This window comes from Tachysurus vachellii, chromosome 13 (assembly GCF_030014155.1).
Source record: "Tachysurus vachellii isolate PV-2020 chromosome 13, HZAU_Pvac_v1, whole genome shotgun sequence".
NCBI classification, from domain to species: domain Eukaryota; kingdom Metazoa; phylum Chordata; class Actinopteri; order Siluriformes; family Bagridae; genus Tachysurus; species Tachysurus vachellii.
In genome coordinates, this window is record NC_083472.1 from 9,971,650 (window position 1) to 9,992,282 (window position 20,633).

The 20,633-nt window shown below is 38.0% G+C and overlaps 1 protein-coding gene across 3 annotated transcripts; it reads left to right on the plus strand.

Annotated features, from left to right (window-relative positions):
* Positions 1-394: 394 nt before the first annotated feature.
* si:dkeyp-115e12.6 (centromere protein F) lies at positions 395-20,424 on the plus strand. 3 transcript variants are annotated; one of them, XM_060884594.1, is made up of 18 exons: positions 395-568; positions 1,023-1,108; positions 1,496-1,739; positions 2,904-3,100; positions 3,680-3,783; positions 4,050-4,090; positions 4,233-4,521; positions 5,459-5,640; positions 6,193-6,318; positions 7,268-7,396; positions 9,512-9,634; positions 10,412-10,547; positions 11,762-14,277; positions 15,130-15,338; positions 15,549-15,681; positions 15,835-16,690; positions 16,842-16,995; positions 18,972-20,424. In XM_060884594.1, the coding sequence occupies exons 3-17, from the start codon at positions 1,578-1,580 to the stop codon at positions 16,970-16,972; spliced, it is 5,334 nt and encodes a 1,777-aa protein (XP_060740577.1). In that variant the 5' UTR covers positions 395-568; positions 1,023-1,108; positions 1,496-1,577; the 3' UTR covers positions 16,973-16,995; positions 18,972-20,424. The 3 variants fall into 3 exon arrangements, with proteins under 3 accessions (XP_060740577.1, XP_060740576.1, XP_060740578.1); XM_060884593.1 differs by lacking the exon at positions 1,023-1,108; XM_060884595.1 differs by lacking the exon at positions 1,023-1,108 and having other exon boundaries at positions 15,552-15,681.
* Positions 20,425-20,633: the final 209 nt, after the last annotated feature.

Sequence of the window (20,633 nt, forward strand, 5' to 3'; positions counted from 1 at the left end):
CATTTATATTACTTAAAGACAGCAGTATCTCCCAATGTCTCAAACCCAAAGTAAAATAAAACCGGATTAAACTTGAAAGGCGGGACATGTTTACTTCCATGCAATCCACATTAAGTCGTTAATTCAGAAAAACAGCAAAAAAAAATTTTTTCCTGAAAATTATCTCATAATTTTGAGATAAGTAAGTCGTTAATTCAGAAAAACAGAGCAAAAAAATTTTTTCCTGAAAAATTAAGTCGTTAATTCAGAAAAACAGAGTAGATTTTTTTTTACTCAAGTGAATGCAATACGCTTCCGTAGTATTCTGCCCTCTTGGGGTTAAAATCTGAAGTATACGCTTCTTTCCCCGCCCCTTTTACGTCACTCACTCCACCTCATGTCAAATGAGGGTTCACGAAGCGCGGCACGAGACACGATTTGCGCGTGCTGCTCGGTTGTTGTTACTAATCTCGGTTTACAACAGCGTTATTTCTGTAATAGATCACAGCTAAATTGTCATATCAGTCACTAACTACTAATTTAAACGTCTGAAATAAGCTATGGAGATTTGCAAATCTCAGTAAAGGCGGTAAGTGATGCCAATATAACTTGTGCTAGCTTGCTAACCTGTCAGCCGTTTAAATATAACCGTCATTTTTCTATTTGAGTGACTTGTTTGTTTTGGTCGTTTGCTAACCGGTTAGCATCAGGTCTAGCTTTTAGGTTCTTTTGCATTCACTGCTTTTTTCTCGCTCGTTATTTTCCGACTGTCATAATATCTGCTGTAACGAAGCAGATGTGAGATGTGTGTGTGTGCGCGCGTGCGCGCGCTGTTTATTAGCTGCTTCGTTAGCAATAGCGCTAACGTTAGTACCCGTGTTAGGTTCAGTTAAGCTTGGAATCAAAATTAGCTGAAGTCATGCAGCAAGTTCATCAAATAAATAGTGATCAACGGTTGGGATGTTCCCAAGCCAGCTTTATGATGATTTTTTTGTGCCATTTGGTGTCATGGTTATAAACCATGTCTTTGTTTTGCTAATCAGGACGATCAAAGGTTGCCAGATGGAACTGAAGTGAAGCTCCGGATTGTCTACATTCCTGTTGTTTAACACCTTTCCTTAAATGAATGGTAATAAACCTTCATTCGACACCTTGAAGCGATTTAGTATAAATGAAAGCAGTTGGTGCGTTATTTTCTAGTAACCTTTGGGTTGTTTATTGCCTGTTATGCAATTCCCCTGAGCGTGTTTCCATGAAAACTTGAATAAAAATATAAACACACTCAGACATCCAGCTAAACCAGCATAAATCTACATGATGTGTTAGTCACCTGTCACCTGTTACTGTAGTTGGTAGCAAGTAGGGACATAATTATTTTCCTGAGGCAGAGTACAGGTTTTCTGCTGAGTGCAGTCATTAATCCTTCAAACAATATAGGTTTGTCTGGCATATTTTACACCCTTGCTCACTTATGCTTTGTTTCTGAGTATTTATTTATTTATTTTTCACTTTGCAGAACGGAGCATGATCATCCTTTTCCCCAGTGGATCTCGGTAAATGGTACTGCTCCTACTGTGTTCATTGATGTGCATGTTACAATGAGCTGGGCTGCGGACGACTGGACCTCAGGGCTTTCTGGCCTGGTCCTGAAGAAAGTTCAGGAGCTTCAAGTGTACAATGAGAAACTGATTCGAGAGAGACAGCAGAAACAGCTTCAGCTGGACAACTCGGAAGCTGCACTACACAAACAGAAGCAAAAGGTGTGTTTGCATCATTCAATGATATTGGTTTACAGTATCTTTGAAGGCTTTTTCTTGACAAGCTGTTGTAGGAAAATAATCATTGCTATGTTAACCACTCTGAAATTCATGATTTTTCAAGAACATGTTCATAAAGTCTCTAATTGCTCTTATATTATAGTAATTTGCCAACAATTATAATTTCACATTTATTAATGAACAAAATTTCATACCTGAGGGGGGGGCATGGTGGCTAAGTGGTTAACAGGTTTGCCTCGAACCTCTGGGGTTGGGGGTTCCAGCATGTGCTCTGTCTGTGCAGAGCTTGAACTTCTCCCGATGATCTGGGGGTTTCCTTTGGTTAGTCCTAAGACATGCATTGCATGCGATTTTAAAATTGTCCGTAGTGTCCGTGCCGTTCTGCCCTATAATAGAGCAGTAGGTACTACTGTCAGAGATATTGTCTGCACTATTATCAGAGATGATTTCTGTTATAGAAAATTAAAAGCCCTTTTTCAAATTTGAAATCAAATCTGAAGGGTTTATCTGTGATTTTGGTGGAGATTAGCTGAAGCTGGCTGCTTTGAATTTCAAAAACTGAACAAACACAGCCTCTCCCTTTAAAGTTCCCACTAAAGACATGTTCCAGAAAACACTTGAATGCACAGAGGCTAGATTGAATGCTAATATGGGAGGAGAGCGTTCAGAGGCTACAGGCAAATAAGACACCTCCTTGTCCTGATTGGTTGGATATTGGCTCTTAGCATGGTTTTTGTCTCCTCTTTATATGGCTTGGGTTTTAGGCAGCTGCCAGAATATTACAAAATGTATTCTGACCCCACCTTTGTGTGTCAGTTTGTTTTAGTAACACACAAGTATGTGTTTCAATAGCTAGAATTATAGGTGAAGCAAGATGTATTGTGCTTTTAAGTCACAGGTATTAACTCCCTCTTCTTATAATTGTGTAAATAGAGTGAAGATACAGAAGAAGCACTTTTTACTATTTTACTTTGCCCAACATACAAATGACTTTGAGTGAAATCACATTACAGCAACTCTGTTACAGATGTGCATGAATTTGCAGTCAAAGTTTGAACAACTAGAAATGGGACTTATGCTATGGAATGTTAAGTCATCATGCACAAATGAGTATATTTTGAGTCTGTTGTTTTCACCCTGTCACAGTATGAGGAGGCACGAGCAGAACTGGGAGCAGTTCAGAGGGAGCTGTTAGGAGTGCGAGAACAGGTCCAGGGAGAAGCACGAGCAAGAGATCGCCTGACTCAGGAGCTGCAGGCCAAAGTGGCTCAAGGGTGCACTCTAGAGAGCCAGCTGGACTCGACAAGAAAACTGGTCCAGAACCTCAGTCAGGAGGTTAAACGGTGAGTCAAACGGATAAACACTGTTTGTGGTGACCGCATTGAAGACGCATGCACACTGTAACTGGCACAAAGTATGTTTCAGGTTGTCAGCTGTGTCAACAGGCTGAGGGCTTGGCTGAAAACCCAAACAGCTTATTTGTTATTTCAGTTCCATGACATGGTGTCTGGTGCAGGAAACCAGTGAACTAACCCATGTTTTTACCAGTTTGAACCATAGAGTTAAACCATAAAGCAGCAACAGAGCTGTACAGCCAGTTACACTTAAGATAAGAAATACAAGGTTTTAAACTTCCTTGTTTAGTTCCTCACAATTATTAAGACTCTGTACTGTTCACACCTGGACAGCACCATTTTAGAGCAATAAAATGGCACCAGTCTCTAGCTCCCAGGTTCTGAATCCAAGCTGTGATGAAAAATCACAAAATGTTTTAACATATGCATCAGTTTATTTGTAGGAAGGCGAAAGACCAGAAGTGAATATATAATAAAAGCAATTTGCCTATTTGCTCATTTAGATGGAGGTTCTTAATTATTTAAAGCTTCTTCCTTTTGCTTTCTTTGTTTCTCTCCATCCATCAGGCTTGAGGCAGAGTTGGAAAAGCTGCAAAAAGAGAGAGTCTCTGGGGACTCCGTGTTGTTTTCCACACCCTGCTGGAACATGAACTCACCCTGGGACCAGAGCGGTATCCTGCTCTATGTTCCTCATTCTCTCTTGTTTTTTCTCTTTTGTTGTTGCTCTCTGTATTTCCTCTTAGCTCTTTATTTGTGACTGTCCATTCTCTTTTCAACCTTTCTTATCATTTAGAGAACCTCTACCACAAGAGAAAAAAAGGCGTTGTTCAGAAATTTCACAATTACTTAGTCCAAAATGTTTTAAAACACTGCCTAGTTTGACATGTCACGATTTTTTTTTAATTTATTTATTTATTTATTTTTTTTGCACCTTCAGGTAAGAGCAGTCTCAGAGGAGAGGACGTTAGCAAAGTCCGAGTGAGTTTCTCCAAACACTTTCAACATAATTAGTACCCGATGGGTTTTGTTGGCTACTTGGGTGTTGTTTTTGGATGCTTAATTCGGTTTTCTTACTGAACATAGTTTATAGAATTAAAGGGTGTTTTTTCTGTCTCTCTAGCAACAACTAATTTTTGGAGATAGCACCACGATTTCAGGGAACGCTGTTTCATCTCCGTTTCCTCAGCAACTACACAAAACATCGCCACCCCTCAGGCGCAAAGTTAGCCAATCTGAGGCTCGTCCCACATCTTCTGTGTTTCCTTGGGAACGGGATGACACAAGGTCCGCTCCCAGGGGCAAAGCAGCATCCACCCACATATCCTCCTCCTTCACATGCAGTGAGGTCAACACTGACACTGGTGCACGGGATGATGGGATTGAGGAAGCGTTGAGGAAAGAGATAGATGGTAAGGGACTTTTTATGAAACTGAAATATATGGAAAAGGGCACAAAAGATTGTATCAGACACAGTTACACTATGTACAAGTATCAGTACATTGATATATTTGGAAAGTTGATGAAATCTTCAGGTGTATACATTGAGGAGAAATGACTATCTACTGATAATAGCAGTGATTAATTTTAGTAATATTTTGTAAAATTTTCCACGAATAGAATACTTATGGTGATTGAATAATAATAGTGTAGGGTCAAGAGTTCACTGTGTCTCTTGTGTCTCTCCCATTATAAAATATTCTTTGTCGATTTAAAGAAATTATTTGTTGTTTGACTGATAATCAGTGAACCATGTCAGGGTGTGTTTAACTTTTGACCCTTATTACTAAAGTCAGCAGTTTCTTCCATGCAAGGCAGACAGGAACTACATGCTTGAGTTATATCACAGAGCTATTTTTAAAATGTCATGAGATGCTTCTTGTACTATAATTGTCTTGTTCATCTCACGATTGAGATGGACATTTTGGAAAAATCTTTAATGCAGGGTTAACGTGTCTTTGTAAATTATATATTACTCTTTCATTGTTAGAGGATTGGCCGGAAGAAAACTAGACAGGAAAGTCCTCTCATACAATTCACTGAGCTGTGGTTGGCTGTTGTCTTCATGGATTGTGTGTGTGTGTGTGTGTGTGTGTGTGTGTGTGTGGAATGGTTGAGAGAGATTTAATGAATGAATGAGTCTAAAGGTACATAGTATTGTGTACATGTGTACATAGTGGTGAGTGAATGAAAAGTGTCCATTGTTAAATAGGTGTGTGTAGTCATTGCTGAGCTAATCTGTTTTTTTTAGCTCTTCCACTGAAACTTGCTGTGTCCCAGGGAATGCCAGGACTAATTCATTGGGCACAATTATTTATGTATACCTGTCTCTCTCTTGCTCTCTCTCAGGGCTGCGAGTACGTGTCTCTGGGATGACACAGGAGCTGCAGCTGGAAAAAGAGCGCTGCAGGGAGTCCGAGTCCCGTCTTGTTCAAGCACAGAAAGAGCTCAACTTGAACGAGCAGAATCTGACGCGCTCCAGAGATGAGTTAGCCCGTGCACACACGCGCATCACACAGGAGGGGGACAGGGTGAGTAAGTGCACACACAAGCTCATGGGACTCTTGCTTAGCTGCCAAGCATATATGATCTCATGACCCTAAAGCTATATTAAGATACAGCATATAGATTTTTAAAAGTTTTTTCACAACTATTGCTACTTTATTGCATAGAGCTGCAACATGCCTGCAGCCTGCAGTTTTCTTTCTAAGCTTTTTGCTTTCTGAGCAATCTGATCAGTCATGACCCAGATGATATATTTCCAAGTTGATATTATTGTGAGGCATATCTACGGGAGCCTGTAAGTGTAAAACACATTGAGAAATAAAAAATAAGACCGTGACTAGCAAATCAGAAAATGCAGTCCTTTTGGAGATGATGTAATTAATAATGTGATTTTGGTTTGTTAATGTGTTTTGCACACAATCCACCACACACCACATAATCTTTACAAGTATAATTGCAATATGCTTTCTGCCTAATGCAGCATAATTATCCCTGCTGGTGTGGACATATACGGTTTATAAAGCATTCTTGCTGTCATATGTAATGTAGAGAATAAAAGTGCGTACGTTTATATATAGGCTCAGACAGCCGAACAGCGGGTGAAGCAGCTACAGGAGGAGCTGAAGTGTCAGAGGCAGAATGCAGAGACCAGCCGCTGCAATGCCGAGCAGCGCAGGAAAGAAATGGAGAGAGAGCATCAGAGAGTGAGTACTCCTGTGTTCTGGGTTTCCATTATTTAACGTTAATGAGAAGACGAGCTTGTTTGATGTTGCATTTCTGCTTTATGAAGGCCTTTCTCACAAATGTGCTATTTAAATCCCCTGTCACAATGCTCTGACACACTAAATACATAATGACATGGCTTGGAATGCGAATAAGGTTATTTGGAATTTTAAAATGCCTAATATTTTGATGCTGTTCCAGGTGGTTATTGAACTTGAAGAAGCCTTTCACTGTTATGGAATAAGGATAATAAGAAAAGGTTTTAAAAATTTGTTTCTGATTTGTTGTGAAGATTTGAAATGTGCTTTATTTTGCATAAAGTACTGCTTGTGTTGTTTATCAGTAAACCAGTTTCCCTCTACAAAAACATGAATTCATAGCAAATTATAGCTTCCTTGTGTGTATTTTGGTCCTGTTGAATCTTCTGTAGAAATGTGTTCTTACCATGGATACTCTTAGTAATTTTGGAGCTGAATGTAAAGCATGTTAGCATGTGCCCTTTTAAAAGATTCATGTGATTACCTGCTTTCAATCACACCACATTTATATCCAGCTGCTAGTTCAACTTAACGGCTAGATATGAGGTTCATTCATAGGTAAAATCATCTGTATTTAACAAAGGGTAAAACTCAGAAGACTTTATGAAACCACACACTCTGCTATTTAAGCATACACACAAATATACCAGTGATATGGTATGGACATACCATACCATACGTGCTATGAGTACAGAGGCATATTTATTTAAAAACATTAATTTCACAAATTGACATCCTATTTAAAGCATAAACCTAGCCAAGGATTTAAGAACTCATAATGAAAACCTTGTATGTCAAAATTGGCAAATATTCATGCATAATCCTAACATTAAATCTATAGGTGGATGTGCCGAGGTTTGGATGGCTAATATTTAGTCTTATGTTTATATAGGAGCTGTTGGAGCTGCAAAGAGAGAGGCAGTCTATGGAGAAGCAGCATCAACAGGAGACTAACAAACTCAACCAAGATATCCAGCAAGCCAGGACACAACACAATACTCTGCAGTCACAATACGATAAAGTATGTTCATTATATATGCATACTGAACAGCATGCATGTTTTTTTTTCTGAAATTACTACAGTATACTATGGTCAAATCTACAAAGCACAATCTGCAGAGCATTTGTGATTAAACTTAAACAAGTCTCTTATAGAAAACAATTTGTAAGATGAATGTATTTGTAACAGTGTCCTACTTTTTCCATGTCGCTTATTCCTGGAACCAGTTACTCTTTCTCTTTTCTCCCCATCCTTCTCTTTTACTTTACTGGGAGTTACAGTATGTGTTCCACGGGTCAATGCACTAATGTCACCTCTTTGGTTTCATATGCTATCTTACTTTCTCACACTTTTTTCCTCATTCTTTCACTCTCTCCTTTTTCTTCTCTTCCTCTTGGCTTTTTGACAGAAGGCCCATGAGTCAAGGTCAGTGTTGTACTGTCTGTGTGGTTTCTCTATTTCTCTTCGTAGTAATGCATTCATAAATTCTGGATGCATTGAGGTCCATAAGCTTGATGAAGGGGTCATTAAGTGAAGCACAAGAGATATGCATTAGATATGGCACCATACTGATGCCAGTAATAGAATATCATGTTTCAGCTCAAGGACCCGTGTATTTAGTTTAGTTTAGTTTTTGTCTTTGTTTGCTTATCAGGAGAACATCACTCCCGGAATTCTGACAAATAGCTAGTTAGACAAAGAGTCCTTTCTGGAAGTAATCTAAAGCAAACACTATGAATCTAATCTAATCTCTATAAAATATATGCACATACTATGAATCGGCCATTGTGTAGAATACTACATGTGTTTATATTATGTAAAACACTTTAAGTACTGAATACATTAATCAAAATAAAATACTGCCTCCTAGAATAGTAACTTCCCTTGTTATCCAACATATTATACAGCTTTATATATCTTTGATCAAAGTTCATTCTGCTTTCACATCCATACACAAGGCTTCATTTTATAGCTTGCAGGCAGTAGGCACACAGTGCTTGTATCTTTGAATGCTATTCAGCTGTGTATGTGTACACAAGTGTCTATTATTGACATATCATATGAAAGTTTTTATTCCATTATTGATTCATTTTGTATATGAGCACAGCCCAGACAATAGTGATTTCCATTACAGCCAGCACATTCACTAGTTCTTACAAATGATCATTTTATTATAACATCTCAATCATTTGTAAGGTGGATGTGCCATAAAATTAAAATAATAATTATTTTAAATATAAATTAAACATTTCTTATCATAATAATTATATAAAACTCATTTTAAAAAAGCTTTTTTTTATGTTTATGAAAGGAGTGTACGATGTTAGGGATTTCTTTTTACTCAGTGGTTAAAAAAAAGGACACCTGGCAATTTGGGGGAAAAAAGAGAAAGTGTGGTAAGGGAACAACTGTTTATAGCTGCTGTAATGTAAGTGGTAATGAGAACTAACTTGTCCACAGATGTTCCACATTGTTACATGCAAATTACAAGTATAAATAAATACTTCACTCTTTAAGTAAATTTAAGTCTTGTAAGAATGTTGTAGTACAAGAAAAATATAAACTGTGCTTCAGTTATATGGGGATATTTTGCCTTTGCCTAACACCACCATTATTTGTTGCATATCAACTAAAAATGGTCTGTGAGTGATCTGCAGTAATAATCTGGATATTTTTCCTGCTAATGCATGGCGTGATATCATTACTCATGCTGTATGGCTTATAGTGGATCTATTTGTAGGCCACTGAACCCATGAACCATGGTTATCATGTTATAGCCATTCAGTATGAATGCACCATATTTGTTGTGGTTAACATATGGATTGTGTTTGTTACAGAAATCATAAATGCCCTCATGAATAATTTACACACCCACACCCATCCCACTAAAACCTGTCTTTGCCTCAATCCTGCCTTTTCTTTATCAGCAGTGTCCTCTCCCTTCTTTATTTACATTACATCAGATGAATTAAATGATGTTTACCAAAGCAACCTGGAGATTTGGGTAACCAACACATATTGGTATATAGGAGTGCTTCACTTCCTTTTTTCCCTAAATGTCAGCTCTTTGTCTCTCTCTCTCTCTCTCTCTCTCTCTCTCTCTCTCTCGCTGTCTCTCTCTCGCTGTCTCTCTAGCTGGCTCTTCAGAAGCAAGCTCTAGAGAGGGACTTGGAGGAAGTGCAGGGCAAGCTAAAGAGCACACAGAGTGATCTAACAGAGAGCCAAAATCGAGAGACTCATACACAGGCAAAACTCACGGTATGGCAATATGTATACACATAAATACACAGGTGCTAGCATTTTTTCTTATGACCTTCTTAAAATTGGTTGGGAAAGAGCTAAAGGGCAGCAGTGCTCTTTTTTTTTTTTTTTTTTTTTTTTTTTTTTTATATCTATTCACATGGACTATATAAAAAGAGTAATATTGTGAAGCACATGGTTTAAATGAATGATTGTAATTTAAGTCCTATTTACCAGACTGCTTTTCATGACTTCTTTAACCCTGAGCTACAATTAAATCCAGTGCTAAAGTTACAGTGCTATTGATGATCTGGCAACACTTACTAGTTACTAGATAATTAGCAGCTCTATCTGTCAAGGTCTAAAAACTCAACATACACTGTAGGAGCTCTGTCTTGTATAATTTGTATTTTCTGTGCAGGGTGAGGTGGTAAATGCAAAGTGTCTTGGAATGTAAATGCAAAAGCAAGGCTGCAGTTTCTCTTTTGTTTGACACAGTATAGTAATGTTATTTCATAATACTACTCTGCTTTATTGCTGTGTGTGTGCACCTTTGCTTGCACATTTTCTCACACTGTAAATTTTAAAATGAGTTTTTGCATTTTTTCTTTTCCTTTTTAGTCATACGACTATTTTAATTTTATTTTGTTGGCAATGCCAGTCTTGACCTCTTTGCTATGATTAAACGGTTCATAGGATGAATACACCGATTACATATTGACAATAAACATTACGTCTGTCTGATGAGACTTGTTTGCTGTTCTGTTCTAATGCACCTCCTATTCTGGCCTGTAGGAGTCACTAAAGGAAAATGAAGGATTGAGCGTTTCATTGGAACAGTTGAAGAAGAGAGGCCAAGGCCTGGAGGCAGAGGTGAAGAGACTTACTGAAGAGTTAGCTGAAGCACTGAAACTCATTAAAGAGCTACAAGGTAAAGAAGAGACACAAGTGGGATTTTCCTGCCACATAAACACAAAAACACATCTGTGGTAGTGATTAATGTGTCAGAATTGTAGTTCGGTGGTTAAGGTGTTGGTCAAATTCACCAAGCCTTCACTGCTCCCTTAACCCTCAATTGCTCAGTTGTATAAATGAGAAATGTGAGTCGCTCTGGATAAGGGCGTCTGCCAAAATGGCATGAATGTAAATTTACATCTTTAAATATGTGTCATACACCGTAAAGCCGTAACAATAAAAAAATAATTTCGGTCCCCCCCTGTATTTCCAAAACAGCTCTGACCCAGTGAGGCGTGGACCGATTACCTCTAATGGTGTTTTGTGTTAGCTACTACTAGGACACTAGCAGCAGTTCTGTTAAGCCCTGTAAGTTGTAAACCGATTCCTCTAAGGATTGGACTTGTTTGTTCAGCACATTTCACAATTCACATTGAGATCGGCAAATTTTGGAGACCAAGTCTTGACCCCTTTGAAATTTTTTGCAGTGTAGCAGGGTGCATTATCCTTGCATTCATTTCCCCACTATAAATGAGCCTTGTGTGCCGATGACCCTGTTGCTGGTTCACCATTTGTCTTTTCTTGGATCACTTTACTAACCATATTGGGAACACCCCACAAGACTTACTGTTTTAGAGAAATGTTTGCATAGTCGTCTAGCCATCACAATTTTGGCCATTGCCCTGTTTTTCTGCTTCCACCATATCAACTTCAAGATTTGTTGCTCACTCAAAGTCTAATATAATCCCACCACTTGGCTATTGGAATTGTGACAAGGTAATGTTATTCATGTTACCTGTCAGTCGTACATCTATAGAGGATTTTTACCATATATACGTGTGTGTGTGTGTGTGTGTGTGTGTGTATACACATATATATGTGTGTATACACATATATATATATATATATATATGCACACACACACACACACACACACACACACACATATATATATATATATATATATATATATATGTATATATATGCACACACACACACACACACATATACATATATATATATATATATATATATATATATATATATATATATATATATATATATATGTGTGTGTGTGTGTGTGTGTGCATATATATATATATATATATATATATAAAACCACAAAATAGTTGCTGTGTGTCATATATTTACATATTCAATTTAATCTTTTTCTCTGTGTCACCCATTTAGCACAACTTGCAGCTCCTCCTCCACAAGTGGTCGCTCGTCCTGTTGCTGGGGACAGTTTCAGTTCTGTTCTCTCCACTTATTCTAGTTATTCGCCACCTCACCAACAGTCAACCCAGAGAAAGAGAACACTAAAAACTGAGAAACCAAAAATATCAGACAGGCCGGGGCTCGTAACCTATCCTTCTGAGAGAGAACCTGGTGAGGGGATTGACTCGGAACATATCAGCGAGTTTGGCTCTGAGGACTCCCCCTTAGTGAGCATCCAAGAAGGGAATTGGTGTAGAGCAGAAAGATCTAGTGAGGCAGAGATAGAGAGCTCCATTACCGAACAAGACACAGGAATAGAAGATACAGACACAGACTCCTGCATGTCTGATTCAATAAGTGAGCGTATTTTTAAAGATGATATCCCCTGTGATGCAGTAAACCAAAAGTCAAGCTCTTCAAATCAGGGACAGAAACAGGACTCCTCTATTGTGGGGTTAAAGAAAGAGAATTCAGCTCTCCGGGATGAGCTCAGGGACATTAAACGGGAGTTAGAACAACGTCTGGATGACCTTGAGTCTCAAAGGCGGGCAGAAGCTGAGGCAAGAACCAAACTGAAGCAACTAAGCAAAAAGCACTCAAGCCAGGCAGAGCAACATCGCACGAAAGCCCAGGAGCTTAAAGAGAAAGAAAGCAAACTGGAGGCACAGCTGGAACAAGAGAGGAAGGAGAGTGCAAGACTCAGGGAAGTGGTTACCACTTTGGAGAAGGAGGCTGAAAAAACAAAAGAGGAAGGTGAGAGACGAGGCGAAGAAGCTAAAGAGGAGACCGTCAAACTCAAAGAGGCCTTGGCTCAAATGGAAAGGAAGGAGGAACATCTTGAACAAGAGCTGGAGAAAATGCGCAAGGAACTAGAGGTGCTTCATTCTGAGCTTTTGCATGAACGTGAGGAGAGAGAGAGGGAGCGAGAGGAGGAGAAGAAACTACGAAATACTTATGAAGTGGAAGGACAAAAGATTGCAAAACTTCAAGCAGATTTAGACCAGCTACAAAGTTCTGTCACAGTGGAGGACAAAAATGTAAACACTAATATGCCTTTAACCTATCTGCAGCTTGGAAACCAACCAAACACCACAAATGATGGTACAGTATTAGAAAATGAGGTACCATCATTTTTTAGTGATAAAATTTTATTTTGTGAGTCAGTGAACCTTCAGAACACTATGTTCTCCAAGGAACCAAAATCAGCCCGGATTACAGAATGTGGAACTGGGACCAAACCTGGGGAACACTCTTCAGTAGAACAGGACAGCACTTCACCAGGGAATCTGGAGGATCACGCAAAGACAACAGAAGGGATGAACTTGGACAACACTACAATTTTGATTTTGGAGGTGGAACGTATGCGAGTACAGAGAGACAGGGAAGCAGATAGAGCGAAAAAGTTGCAAAAAAAGTTGGAAGCCCTTCAGAACCAGGTGATTAGTCAGACCCAGCAGCTAACACTAGCATTTGAGAATCAGAGCAAACACATTGAAGGCCTTTTAAAGGAACTACAACAAAGAGACAGTGCCCTCCAGAGGCAAGGAGAGGAACTGCAGAGGTGTCAGAAGGAGCTTGCCTCTGTCAAGGCAGATAAACAGATGACTGAGATGGTCAACAGCATGACCTCAGGTGTTGAGTTATCTGCTGAAGTTTTAGCAGAGCCATCTTGTGATTTGGCTATTAGCACTACTACTCTAAATGCCCATGAATTGGATGAACATAAATCTTTTCAGACTGTGAATAACAAAGCACTACAATCTGGTGAGCAGTCCATTAAACATGTTGAAGTTGGAGATAATCAGCATGGTAATGTCTCTGCTGCTTCAGATACTACAATTAGGAGTCCTGTGACCTTGACCACCACAGAGCATGTGACACCAACATCCCCAGATGTTCATGGAAGAGGTTCTGTCCACTATACTGAAAATATTCTTGCAGAGGAACTACCAGAACTACTTACTGCTGCTCAACAAGACAATGGCCCTGCAATTGAGAATAATACAGAGAAAACGCTGAGCTCTGTTGAATCCATTTTCACAGAAACTAAAGAACTACCTGAATATTTACAAAAGCTTCTGGAACATACCACAGATAAAACAAGCACCCTAAAAATGGTAATAAACAGACTGCATGAAGCACAGAATGAGCTATCTGAGCTGAAGGCCAGACATGACCAACTGACTTTGCAGCTGCAGGAAGTGTCAAAACAGGATGTCCAGTCTTTCATGCAAGAACATGAACAACTGAAATTAAAACTAATTAAGCAAATTGACGGTGAACCATGTTTTTCAGAATCACATTTAAAACAAGATGAGACTAATGATTTGATAAACACAAAAGAAGAGAGTGTGTCAGTTACAGATCTGGAGGAGAAGGTTGTAGTTGGTGGAGGTTTTGACGACAGTGAGCCAAAATGTGGACATGAACACGAGCAGAGTGAAAATGAGACATGCACCTCAACACATGTTCACACTCTTCATGAACAGGTATTTATTTTTAGGTTTGGTTTATCTTTTATATCAAATATCTTTTAGTACTTGTTTTTCTTAAAGATAAATAACTAAATAAAAATTGTGATTTCCATAACCATGCAGCTTTTATTGTTGCAATTTTTTACTCAACTGTTGAAAAATTCAATAGTACATTTCCTTATGAGAAACAATTAACTCCTATCTCATACTCTTTACACATCTGATCACAGTGTTAAAGTTAAAGTGCATGGTTGTTTCATTGCTACCTCTACTGCCAATTCTAACATGTTTGTAACTTTATCTCACTTTTCTTAGTAGAACGTAACATTGCTCCTCAAAACTAAACAAAACCATTACCTATCATTGGCTAAGCAGCTCTGCACACTGCCTGCTAGTTAGATTTTGTTTTTGGCTCAGTGAGTTGTCTTTCTGTCACGCATATCTCTCAGATTATGACTTCAGCTAAACGTTTAAGTAATGAAGATGCAAAAGATTTTATGGTCAGTCATTTTCAGAAATATGTTTCTAGGAAGTAAGAACAATATTCGCTTAATACTGTGATACTAACTAATACAAATAAATATTTTTTTTGCATTAGGTTATCATACAGTGAAAATTATATACAGTGAAAATTTCAAATCATTACACGCTTATCTGATGTTAAGTTGGAAAGAATGGTTTTAAATTAAGAATGGTGGCCATGGTTTTATATTGGCCTTGTTCACAATTAGAACATTTAATAGGACACAGTCTCAACCAACAGTGGGCTGGATCTTTACACAACACTTTAGTTTCCCTACAGTTTTAATATCACATCTGAGATATTTTGCTTTTAAATGTTTTTTAATGTTCATTCCTCTTTCTCAGCTGCAGGCTTTGCAGAGTGAGCTTCAGCTTCTTTCTGACAAGAACAGAGACCAAGCTGAAGAGCTGCAGCTTTGGAGACTGTCTGCCTCGACCCCTGAGGAGACCCTGGATCAGAAAAGTAACAGCCACCCTATCGTCCTAGTGCGAGAGGAACAACTAGTCCTCTCCTGCAGCAGTTCAGCACTACAATGCCACACCAAGCAAAGCAGGTACTCATGGTCCAAGTGTGTTTGGCATTTGTTATAGAGAAGTACAAAATAATGATGAGAGCCTGTGACACAGAGTACGGTTATTTACAACATATAATCACAAGTATAAGGGTACTTGAGGCAAGTGTGTTCTGTGTGTTTGGAAAGTTTGTGTTATATTGTAGGTGCACAGTGTTTCTGACTGCACATTAATCTGAGCTCTTGTTCCAGTAGCATGGTGCAACATGGAGGACTTTTCCAGCCCATGGGTTATTCTGAACCAGGTAATGCAGTCCACCAAAGATATCATCAGACCTCATCAGACAAGAGCACAGAGGACTTGCCACCAATTCTTACAGAAGTGGTAAAAACTTTTGTAAACTTTTTTTGGTCTTTCTGTTTTAAATTGTTGCTATTGTATAGAAATGTAATTATTGCATTATTGCATAATTATAAATGTTATTATTATCATTTTCCTGTGGTTTTGCCTTATTTAGTTTATTTTCTCTCTCTACAGGAACTGATTACTGATGACAACAGTGTAATAAATGATCACCTAAAAACAGAGACCATGAGTGCATTTCGAGACTTGTCTTCTCAAATAGAAAATTGTTATCCCAGGAACGATGTAGCTTATCGGAACGATAGTAACAATCAGAACAAACAAATGGGACAGTGTAGGGATCAGCTACCTGGAAACCAGACATGTGAAATCACTTTCAGCCCAGAAAGCAGAGAAGATGGTTTACCAGAAAATGGAATACAGACCAAAGTAATAGATCCCAAGCATGATACAGAATCAGCAGAGGGGAAAGATTATTATATGTCTAGTCTGGTGCGGGATGATGTAGAGATTTCCACACACAGTGGTAAAGCTCAAAGAAACACAACAAAGCAAGAACATGAACCTTCTCCAGCTCAAGGCAGTCAAACTACTAACTTTGTCCAAAGAGAGAATAATGCTGTGGATCAGCAAGGAATTTCAGAGGTAACTGGTAGTATAGACAAAGCAGGTGCTAAAGAAGTTAAGAATGTGTGCACTCAGACAGAAGAGTGTAACAGAGAGGTTGTCATGGACTTTGGTGGCCCCCAGCAGAGACCAGTTGTCCTACATGCCAGCACCCAGACCCATGGAGAACAGACTGTGCAGCCTGAGAAAGAGGAGGAACAGAGTGATGCGTGCACTGAATCGCCTCCCTTCTTTCCTACCCTTGCATCAGAGACAGAAAAGCTCCTGCTTTCTGGCTCGTTCCCTATACCAGCCAATCCAGCTCACTTGGCCGAGAGAATTAGGCGCAACCGTAGTCGCATGTCTGCAGCATATGATGAGACAGAATATGAACCCTACGGCCTTCCTGAGGTCGTCATGAAAGGTGTGAAGCGGCTGTGTTCGGTTCTTTCAGTCATATGTGCCAATCAGTCTTAACAGATTTTTCAATGCAGCTTAACTTGACAGCTTGGATGATGAGTCTCTCTCTGTCTCTCTCTTTTTCTTTCTCTCTCTGTCTCATATGGACACTACAGGATTTGCTGATATTCCCAGTGGTCCTGCTTGTCCATATGTCTTGCGCAGAGGGCTTCTGGGAACAGATGCTTTACCCATCTCAATCAGAGAGCCTCCATTCTCAGAGGCCGATGAAGAAATTGACCCATAGCAATCTCATACAGTGTGCTCAAGGTAATCACATTGTACACAAACATTTCAAAGATACTACTCTTTTCTTTTTAGCAACAGGTGTAGACAAACTCTACTATACAGTATGCCACTATTCACACATTTACATAGCTGCATAGTTTCATTGAAACAATAAAAGAAAAACACGAGGTAACCTCTGAGATTTTGTAGGTTTTCCTCATGTTCAGCTGAATATACAGTGTATACAGGTGTTTATATTAAAGTTTTGTAACTATGTGAATAAAATATTCATTTTCAAGGTACAGTAATGATTTTGGTAGCTAGAAAGCTTGGAGAACGGTAAAATGTTTTTTTTTATAATTCAGTTACATAAAGCATTTCATTCTACATCAACAAAACTTTTACATGAATCATTTCAGAAAGACGACAGTTTATTTTTTTAAAGACATTACCTTTGGGCTAGCTTTCAGACCATCCAGCTCAAGAATTATTTTCTGAAACACCTCAAAAGTATTTGTTAGTTCCTTTGGGTAGCTGAGGTTGAGAGCATATATCAGCCCCATTTGCATAGCATCCAGGTCTTGCAGGACTTCCGGTCCCTCAATAATAATACTGGTGCTGGCTGGGTCAAAATTTGTGGCACCTCTAGCTATGCCAATCTTTATTACTTCATTATCCACATCATCCTAAGTAGGTCAGAATCAAAGTCAGTGTTTTAAGTCATATTTAAAAATGAGTAATACAAAGTACAATGTATTTGAGTGTAAGTGTCTGATTAACAAGTGCTCTTTAAAGAGATCTCCCTCCTTATCTCCAAGATATACTATTATAGGAATGTACAGCAGTCTCTCTCCTCCTTTCCACAGAATCATCCTGTAAAGAAACAGGACATTAATGGACACAGGAGTTAAATCTTAGGAGCTACAATTTATTTCCTTAGTAATTATAGTCTTGGTTGTAAAAGATGTTTCTTTATTAGTCATTCGGGGACAGAGGACTAACTGACGACTATCTGACATATTTCCTTATAAGCATAAAGTTGCCTTTTAATACATCCAGCAGACATAAAAATAAATAAATAAAAACTCAAATGTTGTAAAGGCAAATTTACAAAAAGCACAAAAAAAAAATTTACAAAAAAAAAAATTTTACAAAAAAAAAATTTACAAAAAGCTTATGAAAACATAAGCGTCAGCACAGCAGATAAAAATGGCACACACACACATTGTCATGTTAGGTAGTATGCCTAAATTAACTTGCTTATTATTTAACTATTTAACTTGTTACAGGTGTCTGTATGTCTGTCTGTCTGTCTTTCTTAATCAACCCAGTGTAAACTTTAAATTCGGACGACACTAAACGTGTTCGATGTCAATTAACATCATTCAGCTGCCACTGTAAAACAAAACATAAAGTCTATTTTGAACACACTAGCTAGCTAAAAGTCTATTAACTTTAGAATCAATGAATTAGCTTAGGTCAAACGGTCTTTTCAGTTTAGTGTGTGACAACAACAATTTTTGTGTATACAGTTGGTAGCTGCTGAGATTAAAACAGAGCAAAAATATTAACTTACCTATATAGCCTGGATTCTCCTGTTTCTCCGGCTCCTAGTATTCCCGCTCTGGCAGCAAAACAAGTCTGGGCAAATTCAGCCTTTACTCAGCTTTTAAAGGACGCTCACTAGATATACAAGTTTCACTAACTTAATATTTTTCTGTTGTTATGTGAAGGTAAAAGTGTTTATTCAAAATCCATATATAATTAAGTTAAGACAGTATTTTTTTATTTTCATTTTGAAAGACTTATTAAAATGTTATCAACTCACCAATACAAGTACATATTACAAACTTAATTTTTTTTATGCTGAAAATGTTGTTTATTTTAAGTTGTACAAAACTAACTCCATGAATCATTTCTTAGAGTGTATTTTGTTTGCCTGTCCTAATTTGGTTCTTATTTTATTGAAATGATGTTGCATAGAAGTCTTGACCTTGGGTGTTCTTGACTTTCTGCAGGTTTGCAAGGAACATTTAAAGCTGCCCGTTTCATCTTGACCATGAGTGGCCTCTACTCAATAAAGGGACCTCTCGAAGTCTTATTTCAGTCTTCTGGAGCACAAACATGTTCTCTCAGATTGTGTTTACTGTACATCACTTTCACTATCTGTAAAGCAATTCTTTTGAAAGGGATGTATTTACATTGTCTTGTAATGCATGCTAGATTTCGTTTTCAACACTTGAACTTTGTGAATGTCCTTTATATATTTTTCTGTAGATTTTTGTGTTTTTGCACTGCCATAGATTGTTTGTAAATGTGGTACGGTAAGGGCTTCAGGAACCCTTGTGTGAGGGGAAAGTGTATGACTCAGACCAATCTGTGCCTGTTTCCGCTCCATTTATGGTGATCTGTGAAGTGTGTGCACGCACTCACTATGCAGTGCTTAGTTGATTTTAGTTCAGCTAGAGATTTGTACAATTCCTTTCCTATAAGAAAGGCTTAGAATTGTAATTTTTCTTTTTAATTAGATTAATATATTTAAATCATTTTCTTCAGTTTTTGTAATATATATTTTTGTGTTTTATATGTCAAGTTAGAGCATTTGTAATGCTGATGCTGGTATTGATATTTAGTTCTGTTTATTTGGGACATTCCAAAAGATGATTTTTCTAATGTGTACACTGTTTGAAGGATTTGTTACTATTTTTTGGGTTTCTCTCTCTCTACTGATTTGAGTTTTTGGTCAGTCCTATTAAAGCTGGAAATGTGGCCTTAAAAGTGCAATTTGTATAATGTATCTTTAATGTATAACGTAATCTTTATTTGCATTGCAGCTGTGAAATTCATGCAGGGGAAATCTCTTGTCTTGTAGAAGTCATGTGTATTTGGGGAAAAACTCAGTGCTAAAGAAACTGAACATTACTTTGCTTTTGGGACGTGGATCCAGGTCCTTTATGTAGACATTCCTTTTTCACATTGTGATGTGTAATTAATGTCAGTTATTTTATGTATGAGGAATAAATACATAAAATATTTGATCATTGAAAATGTAAATTTTCACAGGCATACAGTTTGTTTATCAGTGATGATTTAAAAATAAGACATTTTAATTTGCCGTGGCTCTGAAACTGTATTCCTAAGATGCCATACTGCCTTTGGCTGAAAATACAACTTTTAATGAGCGGCAACTGAGCTTTTTTAGGAAACTGAGGAGAATAAGCAAATATTATAAAAAGATTCAATCCTCTGATTAATGTGAAATTACTTTCCTTCCTCTAGCAAAACCTTCCCTCAAGACCATAGTGTGATTGTTTTTCTCACGAGATCATACCAGAATTTTTGCTACCCCTAAAGAATATCACTCCAATTGCTCTGTCATTTCATTGAGGTATACTGTAAATTTAAGCATTGCACCTGTAATAGGTCACTCACTACGATGGGAGAAAAATAAAAAAGACCTCTCTAAATAAATATGGCTGATGGACGTTGAATTTGATATTAAATCTGATAATGGGCATATGTGCAAAATATGTTAAAATAGGATGCATTTCATATTACATAAAGAGATGGACGGGGAGGTATTTTCACAGGTAGTTGTACCACTTAGGAATACATTTTATATTTAAGCATGCTAAAAAAATACTCAACATATTTGACGGAGGCACACAGACGCTTTGATA

Coding starts and splice junctions, on each gene's coding strand:
- si:dkeyp-115e12.6 (XM_060884594.1), top strand. CDS start 1,578: ATGAGCTGGGCTGCGGACGACTGGACCTCAGGGCTTTCTGGCCTGGTC. Junction 3,784..4,049: donor CTCACCCTGGGACCAGAGCG/GTATCCTGCTCT, acceptor TTGCACCTTCAG/GTAAGAGCAGTCTCAGAGGA. Junction 5,641..6,192: donor TCACACAGGAGGGGGACAGG/GTGAGTAAGTGC, acceptor GTTTATATATAG/GCTCAGACAGCCGAACAGCG.